The 10116-nt window shown below is 36.3% G+C and overlaps 1 protein-coding gene across 1 annotated transcript in view; it reads left to right on the top strand.

Annotated features, from left to right (window-relative positions):
* zdhhc9 (zDHHC palmitoyltransferase 9) overlaps positions 1-9764 on the top strand; it is a 33225-nt gene extending 23461 nt beyond the window's left edge. Inside the window, exons 5-9 of the mRNA XM_028009005.1 lie at positions 478-526; positions 1855-1957; positions 5082-5185; positions 5327-5423; positions 5643-9764. Of these exons, the coding sequence (XP_027864806.1) occupies positions 478-526; positions 1855-1957; positions 5082-5185; positions 5327-5423; positions 5643-5813 (524 nt within the window). The 3' untranslated portion in view covers positions 5814-9764. The remainder of the gene's footprint in view (positions 1-477; positions 527-1854; positions 1958-5081; positions 5186-5326; positions 5424-5642) is intronic.
* The last annotated feature ends 352 nt before the right edge of the window (positions 9765-10116 follow it).

The raw sequence follows: 10116 nt of genomic DNA on the forward strand, positions 1-10116 counted from the left end.
TCTTTACATCATAAAAATACACATGTACATATTTGAAAAGCAGAAGTAGGGCCTCCTGCATAACCAACAAGAATGCAGAAAGTGGTTTCTGGATAGTAAGTTGTTTTGTCTTTTCCAGCAGCCATTGTACATCACATATAGCGGTAAAACCAGCTGACCAAATGTGCTGGAGCTCTGCTGGTTGCTAGGTAACAGCGCAGTGCCTGTCGATTGTGACTTAACAACCTGGAGGTTTTTGAAATAGCTCATCTTCCAAACACCAAGAAAACATTAACTTATTGCCAAAAACTGTCTGGTGGTTTTTTTAAGTGCTTTGAGGGTTTTTAGGAGCAGTAGAAACCCAAATGTAACTACTAAAATGTGCAAAATATGGATTTTGTATAATAAATCCCCTTTAATGCCATACTGTATGTATGAGTTGTACGATTCAGCACATTTACCTCCCTGGTTCTCCTGTCTGTCTCTCTTTGTGCTCAGGCTCTGTGGATCAAGGCTTTCTGAGCACCTTGAAGGAAACACCTGGAACATATCCTTTTAAATATGAATACATTTTATGTTTTTGTGTGTGCGCGCCGTGTTTTAAGGAAATCAAGAACTTTCTTCCTTCCTTTTTCCTTCGTTTGTCCGTTCCTTGTTTCCTTCACACGGCAATTTAGAAATAAACTTTTTCAATAACAGGTTTTTGCGCTAGGATGATTTTTTTTGGTTTATCAAAATTTGTGTGTTTTGCTAAACTGCAATCGAAACACTTTCTTCACTTCACACAAGTCATGTTATCAACAACCACACGAAACACGAAAACTACAATAAATTACGACAGGAAGTGGCAGGAGGAAGATGGCGCCGCTTGTTTTTTACTCATATGTTGCATAAAAAAACTTGTTCACTTGTGATTTTAATTACATTTCCTATTTAATGCAAATTGCGCAATTGAGTTTCTTCGACATTAGCATCTGTTCCAAACTGTTTCTTCTTTTTGGCTTGTAAATGAAGAGCTTATAATCAGTTATAAATGTTTGGTCCCATTTGGTTCCTGACAAGTTTTACGACACGGCTTAGAGAGGTAGAATATCCTCGCTACTCCAAGATGGTCAAAAAGGTTTGAAGGAAAGTTATTAGATAACTAAAACTAACAAAATAACTAAATCTGAAACTGAGAAAACATTTTCATCAACTGAAATGAACAAAAACAGTAAGTAATGGAGCAAAAACTGCTGGAACTATACTGTTCATTAATAAAGAGTAACTAAAACATGCAGAAATTATAAATATAATAACCTTTGTTCTCGTTCTTAATATCTATTTATTAGCCTTTCAAACTGATGTGAAATTGATGTTTTTTGTTTTTTTACCACACGTCACCTGTTGGTAAATTGCTGTTCGCCATAATCCTCCTGACAGCAAAGGTGTAAAACACCAGAATCAGTTGGTAAACATAGTTTTTGAAAATATGTCTTATTTCAGCACTCATTACCCAGTCAGTGTAAACATAATCACAATAAAATACTTTTAGCTTTTTGTATTCTGCACCTACAAATTAAGCAAAGTATGAAAAATCTAAAACTGCTATTATAACTATAAAAACTAAACTGAAACTAAACAATATTATGAAAACTAGCAAACACACTAAAAACTAATTAAAATAACTGAATTAGACAAACAAAAGTCACAACAAAATAAAACTAAACGATAAAGAAAATAACCGTTAATTAAACGTAAATCTCTCTGTAGGAGCAGGAATCCGTCCGTCGAGCGTCTTTAATAACTTCCAGCTGTTTTAACGTCGCCGTCTCTTCGCTGTTTGACCGGCGGCCATGACTCAGACCTGCTGTGGTTTTCTTAACTGGAACTCACTGTACTGGAAGTGCTGGTGTGCTTCTTCACCCTGTGGTCGATGGTGGGACTGACTGGTTTCCACACGTACCTCATCTCTCTGAACCAGACCACCAACGAGGATGTAAGTGGTTTAGGATCCTTTTCTTTCACTGCCTTGCATAATTTTTTCTGTCTGTCTTTTATCTTTGTATCTTTTTCTATTTTCTCCTTTTTTCTCTCTTCTTCTCTTTCTCTTATTCTGTCTTTTTTCTGTTCCTTCCTCATTATTTTTGATTTTTCTTTCTTTGTTTCTTCCAATTTTCCTTTTATGATCTTTTGTTTTGTTCTTTCTTTCTTTTGTTAACTTATTTCTTTTTTCTTTCTCTCTTCCCTTTTTCACATTTTTTTTTTCTGTTCTTTTCTTTCTCTTTCTTTCTTCTTCCTTTCTTTTCTGTTTTTCTTTTTCCTTTTTCTCATGGTCTCTCCCTTTTTTCTGTTTCTTTTGTTTTTCTCAGGCTTTTTTCTGTCTTTTTTATTTATTTAACAATTGTTAAACTGTATTTCTAAATGTTTTATTCTCAAATAAAAAAAATTATTCAAGCTGAAAACATGTTTAACATTTGGTAATTCTGAAATTTTACAAACAGTGTAGATAATTATTTAAGTCTGTGATGACAGTGATCAGAAATCCTAACGGCATCTTTTAGTTGTGAACTCTGCACCTTCAGATCTTTTTTACCGTTACCGTGACAACTGCAGCACCTCGTTCACCCCTGGAGGACAGAGGGACTCATAAACTGTAGCTTGTTTAACCTTTGTGTTGTAAACTAAAGTCGACTCTGTTGTAAAAAAAATAAGATTTTTCCCTCGTGATAGAAAAAGGAGCTCTAAATAAAATAATATTTTAAAAGTGACCTATAAAGCTTCCTTGAACATGTTTGGATAGATCTATGGGATATGCTAAACATGTTCATTACATTTTTTGCACAAAATCATTCTTGCACCAAAATGGCTACAATCAGATGCCCAGTTATACAACCACACATCTTTGAAAAGCATCAGTAGAGCCTCCTGTACAACCAACAACATCACAGCAAGTGGTTTCTGAATAGTAAGTCAACAACAAAACTCCTGTCTTTTCCAGCAGCCATTGTACAGCGCATACAACTGCATGGTTGTCATATCTGACTAACAGTTTCCGGCCCAAACACAACATAAAACCAAAAAAATAAAAATAAAATCAGCCCAAATCTCAGCCTATAATGAAACCTGTGTTAAAAAAGCCAGATATAGTCACATATATCTGTTAATCATCTATATGCCACAGGTCATTGGCTGTATAGACAATGTTTCTGGTTGTCCTTTATTATATTCTGACCAGTACCAGGTCCAATTGGGACTCTTTGAACACAGTGAGACGTGTGCATTTTATTCTGATACAGTATGTCCTATTAAATATCACACATGAAGTTCTGTTTTTCAATAGTAGCACTTGAAATGACTGCGCAGGGTTTTTTTTAATCACTTAGACTCTTTCTAGAAGCAGTAGAGACTCAAATAGAAGTATAAAATGTGTTGATAAAATGTCTCGTTTAAAGTAAAAACACCTACATTGTCTGAATTGTTACAATAATTCCATTTTGTTTCTGGATTTTGTTTTGGCTTCTGAGCGTTTTCACGTATTGAAGTCAGCTGGAACCTGAAATGGCTGTTTGTGTCGATGTTATCTAATCGTCTAAAAATACATATAAATGGCTTCTATTCTTAAAACCGTTGTCACATCTGAGGGCAAAACAGACTCGTCTGTTTCTTTCCCTGAACCTCTGGGCTACTTTTAGAAAAGCGTCTGAGACCCAAACCAGATAAGAATAGAACAATTGATCGTTTTTATTGTGTTTGGTCATTAATTACACACAGAAGTGGGAACAGATTCAGAGGAGCTGCATGTGGATTAGTTATTCTGTGTTTTCAAGCCAACGTCTGACTGCAGAAGTTCAAAAATGAAGCGGGAACGATGATGTTAGTGGTTTGAGCTCTTCTCCTTTGTTATAATGATTAATTTATCGTCCCCTCGCTCCTTTCCAGTGGGATAACTGGCCTCATTTTTTCCATTCATTTAATCAGTAATGAAGCATTGCAACCTGTGATTTTTTATTTATTTTTTTCCCGCTGCGGGAGATGAAGCGATGGCTGTCAGCCCGGTCGCTTCAGCGTTTGTGATCAGCCTAATAATAGATGCATCGATACCTGCAGGGTCTGGGAGCGCAGCCAGAAGTACAGCGGCGTGATGGAGGCACCTTGAGTGGTGCAGCCGCTCTGGTTTCCCATAGATCACACACACACACACACGGCGCCTGGTGACCTACATGTTTACCACCAGAAGCATTTTTCTGTCTTCTCTGCCCTGCAGGTGGGTCGTTTAGTTCATGCTGAGCTGTAGGAGTCATTTTACAGATCCACTTATCTGTCTCTTAATCTGGTTTGTCTACATCTTTTTATCACTGAGTGTACGGAGTTAGTAGTAACTAGTTACAGTTACTTGAAAACAGAGTAGTTTTACTTTCTGCTTTTACTTGAATAATTTTTTTAGGAAGTATTTCTGCTCTTACTTGAGTAAAAATATGTTGAAGTAGTGTTACTCTACAACAGACACACACCTGCAGATTTTTATCAAGTTTTCTAAGTTGTTTAATTGAAAGAAACTGATTTTCTATTGTCTGACTTTATTTTTTGTTACAATTATGAATTATTCCCATTTTCTCCCCTAAAATACCAAAATTTCCACATAAAGGTTCTAGTTACACTCGTAGATTATCTTGCTTATAGCAAGACATTTTTGCCAATCTACAGATGAAATAATCTGCCAGTGGAACTGGAACTTTTTCATCGATATTAAAGTAATTTGTTAAAACAAGCTCCTGTATCTTGCTAAAAAGTTACTTATTACTTATTGGAGGTATTTCTGTCATTAATCCGTCTCATGAAGCATGTTCATGAATTCACTAAGTGTTTTTAAGCTGCTCTCCTTGTCGGCTGGTGAACGGAGTCACTGTTAAAGCAGGAATCGTTTAATCCTGCAGGATGAATTTTAGTAGGTCAAACCAAAGCCGGTGGGAATATCGTCTAAAAACGGAAGCATGCTTTTGAATAAGGTATAAGCTAAAGGAGGAACTGTGGGAGTGAACTGGTTGACTTTGTAGGGTGGGTTTTGGTGTTTTCTGCTGCTCTGATTGGTCTTGCTGTGCGTTTTATTTATTTTTTTTTAGATTAAAGGCTCCTGGTCTGGGAAGAACAGAGGCCAGAATCCTTACAGCCACAAGAACATCGTCAAAAACTGCTGCGAGGTTCTGTGTGGGCCGACCTACCCCAGGTAAATACCTCTGCTTTTCTTCATTTCCCTCATTTCTTCTCTACATACAAAGCATTTCCTGGTCTGGCTGCTCCATTTATTCCCTGTTCGGATCAGTAGTGAGCGCCGCATTCAGTTTCTGACCCGTTTTCTGCCCTCCAGCGTCTTGGACAGACGAGGGCTGATGCAGGAGGATTCGCCCGCTGCTGCAAACAGTGAAGGTCCCTGTTCCTTCGACAACCTAGTGGCACAAACTGTGGTGAGCGCATTAATTCACACACAGTCAGCCCTCTGCTGCAAGGTGCCACAAAACAGCAAGCAATTAATCAGATTAATTGATTATTGAAATGATCGTCAGCTTAACATCTTAACACATCTTAACACCCAGTAAGATGTGTTACCATGACAGGCCTCAGTGTGACATGCTTGATTTTTGTTTTCTCTCTTTTTAACCTCTTTCTCTGCATCTTTTCCACAGAAAACCACAGCTCCGCTCATCCCCAACGAGCACACGCCTGACGACGTCAAGCCGAGCATCGCAGCAGAGAAAAGCTCCGCCCCTAAAGACGACCCGCCGCCGGCCGCAAAGCTGCCGCCGCTGGCTTCCCCAGAGACCGATGCAGAGACGTCCATCATCAAGAACCAGTAGCTGGACGGACCAGCAATCTGTCGACTCATGAACTGAAAAACAATAATCACCACCTGATCATATGAGGGGGATTCAGTTAACCTTTGACCTTTAACGGATTGGAGCGCCTGTGCTTTTCCTGCAGAGACGTTTGCCTCCTAGAAGAGAAGGAAAATCAGCAGCGTCCCGTCTCCTGATCACTGCATGGAAAAGACTCTCAGGAGAGATGCTGCTCAGAGATCCAGCGCTGATCGTTAGTCTGTTTGTTCATCATTTGAAACTGTAAACATTTAAATCCAGAGGCCAGTTCAGTTATAGCAAGTAGCAGAGACAAAGGGTCTGATTCCTGAACATCGGTTGAAATAAAACACTGCAGAAACTCTAAATCCTACCAAGTATTTTAGATTTTCTAGAGCAGACATTTCAGCCACATGAATAAAACAAAACTAACTTACAGGAATATTTTCAGCAAGATATAAGAGCTTGTTTTGAGTAAATAATTCCTGAATATAGATGAAAAAGTACAGATTATTTCACTTATAACAAGGGACAAATGTCTTCTTGTAAGTGCAATAATCTGCCAGAGAAACTACGACGTTTTCATTAATATTAAGAGATAATTGACTAAAAATATGCTCCTGTTGATGAAAAGTTGCTTGTAATCAGAAGTGGGCAGAGAACACAAGAATCACACTCAAGTAATAGTAGCACTACTTCAACATATTTTTACTCAAGTAAAAGTAAAAAGTCTAAAACAGGATGAAAATCATTTTTTTCCTATGGATTCTTAATTGGACTTAAGTTTGGACTTTGACTGGGACATTCTAAGTTGTAGGTCCTGGAGTAAAGGTAACTAGTGACTACCCAACTCTGCTTGTATGTTAGTTTTGTCTTATTTTAAGTGAATTAAAATATTTGCACTAAGACCTAGAACATAAGTATTTGGTAAAATTTATTGTTTTTGCAGTGCATCATCTATGCTGTACATAAATTACATGCCCTATGCAAACCATTGTGAGGCTGGAAAAGCAACTTTGTGAGAACATGGGTATAAGCGTTGGTTTTAACCTGGGAGTACATGTGACGTCCACGCAGGAGGACTCGTTCGTAGGTCAGACACCTTCCAGGTAACCTTGTCTTCTGATTCTGCTGCATTCAGTGCTGTTCACACGTATGTGCATCTTTTTTAAAAAATCAATCTCAACGGCTGTGGTTTCTTTTAGTTTGGTTTTTTTATAACTAAGGATGTAGTGTGATGTTGAGGCTTGTGAGATTGCAGGTGGTGTTGAGCCCCTGAGTCTGAGGAAAGAAAAGGCCTAATGAGCGTCGACACTCGCATTAACAGTGCCTTATCAATGCAGCTGCAACTCGAGCAACAGGGACGATCCTCTAACAGTGTTGAATCAAAAATCAGCTACAAACGGTAACTTTATAGAAGAAAAGATGGCTAACATCTCGCTGCAGCCAAAAACGTGGTGGGACTTGCTAGTTTGTTAGCGTAGCTTATCTTAGCCTAGCTCAGTTTACATTTGTGTGACAAATTGCTTAGTAAAACTGCTACAAGACAATGATAGTAATTTGTATTTCTGGAAATCTTCAAGTGTTTTATGATTTCTACATATTTTAAACAGAATAAATTAAGCTTCTTCTGTTTAAGCTAAGCTAACTAGCTGTGAATGCTGAATTGGTCTAAATGGATTTCTTCATTTAACTGAAAAAAACTTTAATTTGTTTTAAAAAGCAAACTGAAAAAAACACGTTTTGACCCATAAAGCTTTCAAAAAGATAAAAAAAAATTCCAGAAGAATTGATTTTGTCTGTTTCAACTGAGAAATAACAGTTTCACAAAATGATTAGATATGAAAAAAATAATTAGAATTTTTGAAGAAAAAAAACACTATCTTAAATGAACTTAGCTCAATTTAAATTTGATTTTCAGTTGATGGAAGCAACTAAAAAACTTGGTGCAGCTTGGCTTAGCTTAGCTTAGCATGGCTTAGTTTAGCTTTTCTTTGTGTGAATATAAGCCAATATTAAATGCGCCTGCTTAGCAAAAGGAACATGTATTTTCCTTTTTGTAAAGGTTTCTCAAAAATAAAACAAGCTTTTCTGTTTTCTGCTAAGTTCAGTTTAAGCTAACTAGCCGCTACAGTTGAATCTGTTCAGTCTAGCAGGACTGATTCCTTAATTTAACGTTCAGAACAACAATAAATTAGAATAAATACATTCTGTAATTAACTCTGTGTTAACAAAACTGGTACAATTGTTTTTAACAATACTTATGAAAAGAAACTCAAATTTTTCAAGATGTAAATTGGAGATTAATTTGTGACTATTTTAAATTAAAACAATCTAATGGTTTAGATAATTAAAAAATAATTGGGCTCTTTGGGGAATAAAAGACAACTATGCAGCTGCAAGTTTTTCAGCAGATTAAATCCAATTATGTATGATTAAAATTTCCTGGGACTGAATAGTTTAACTTTAGCTTAGCTTAGCATGAAAACAAGCCCCAGCTTAGAAAAACAGTTTGTAATCCCACACAAATATATATTTAGTTTCTCTAAATGTAAAAATATTTTGTTAACATTTGGGTTGTACATAAATGAGTATTTTTAGTCTTTAATAATAATGATAATAAATCACATTTTCAGCTAAGCTAACTAGCTGCTAATATCTGATCTGATGAGATTTGGAAAACTGGTTTCTTAATTTTACAGCCAAAATTAAACATCTAAATTTTCTTCTTTTATAAAAGGGAAACTGCAACAACATATCTTACATAATGATGCTTGAAGAACTGATTTTCCACCAGACGTTAATTAAAAACTCTTTTTAGAGATACAGTATTCCACCTTTGACTTGGCCACAAAAACATCTGATAAGATAAGAAACTGGAGTTTGTGATGCAAAATGAAAAGTAAAACCGTTATTTATTGTATATTGTTAGGTAGAGTTGCGATGAAACATATTAAGGTAACGGATAACGAAGCGTGGCTAGGGTTTATTGTTCAGCACCTTCTGTGAATTATGGCCAAGGTGATCTTCCTTCCTTTGCATTTTCTCTCTTCTTCTTCTTCTTCCCTGCCTCTACAGTAAACTCTGTCTCTTGATATTTGCTCCTGCAGAAGAAGTACCTGACACATCAGACAGTTTTGACGGGATATAATCGCAGAGAAAAGAGCGGGAAGATCTTTTCACACGTTAGTATTTAGAAGGTGTTAGCTGATAGCGAGTCTGTAGTAGTGACTGTGTTGTATGCAAGACAGAGTTTGTGTTTGTGAATGTTTCTTGTGTAGACTTCAAGTTTTATATCAGACATTTCTGCCGAAAAAGATTTATTTAAGAGTTGAAAGGGATTTTGTTTAATCTTAAATAAGGCACTTAATAAAGGTTCACACTGAAGCGTAAGCTAAAAGAATGTCTTTAAAATAAAGCTGGCCACTACGCATCCATAACATCATGATAACCTATGAAAGTTTGCAGAAGTTTACATTTCCAAAGCAGCTTGTGTAACGCTAAATGTTGCCATGATACAGCTGTATTTCAAATATTAAATTGCCAGTAAAAAGTGCTAAACCTAAAGCTGAACTCCTTTACTGTGAAGGTATTTTAAGATGGTTTGGTGTTATTATCGAGAAGCAGGAATGTAGGTAGTGGACATTTGAGAAAAGGGATGTTTGTGTTTTTGAAGCACATTTTAAAGGGACAGACGGATTTTTATGTTTTTTATTTTTGAAGACCAGTCTTAGCTCTTGTATTTATAATTCCTGTGTTGAAATGAAGATCAGATCTGAATGCTCTGATCAGTCAGTTACACCGCATTATATATACAGATACTTTGAAGGAATCATTATTTGTTTTCTTTGTTTCGTATCAACACTGTGATTCTCTGTATTTCATTCAAATTGCTTCACTTCTTTTTACTTGATCTGTGTGTCCATTAAATAAACAATGTTGTCTTACTATAAACTGACTTTTTAAATATTTTTTTCACAATTTGAATATTGTTTTGTATACAGACGTTAGTGGCTCGCTGTGGAAAAAGGCTCTGAATTAAACGAAATTGGTGTCAAATGTTTAAGTTACGTTTGAGCAGCAAAATATTTTGTGCCGCTATAATTTTAAAGATATTGATGAATGTTTCCAGAGGTCGTCAAAGATTAACAAGTCAAACAAATTTGGTGTTAGTCAACTGTCACAAACATAAAATTTCTTTGTTTTTTATTATTACAGTCCAAATATTTTTCCAGCACAAACGTAGCACAGATGATTGACACAATATTTCTTTTCATTTTGTGAATGTGGATTGGCTAGTTGACCT

Source organism: Xiphophorus couchianus, chromosome 23, assembly GCF_001444195.1.
Source record: "Xiphophorus couchianus chromosome 23, X_couchianus-1.0, whole genome shotgun sequence".
Classification (NCBI taxonomy): Eukaryota; Metazoa; Chordata; class Actinopteri; order Cyprinodontiformes; family Poeciliidae; genus Xiphophorus; species Xiphophorus couchianus.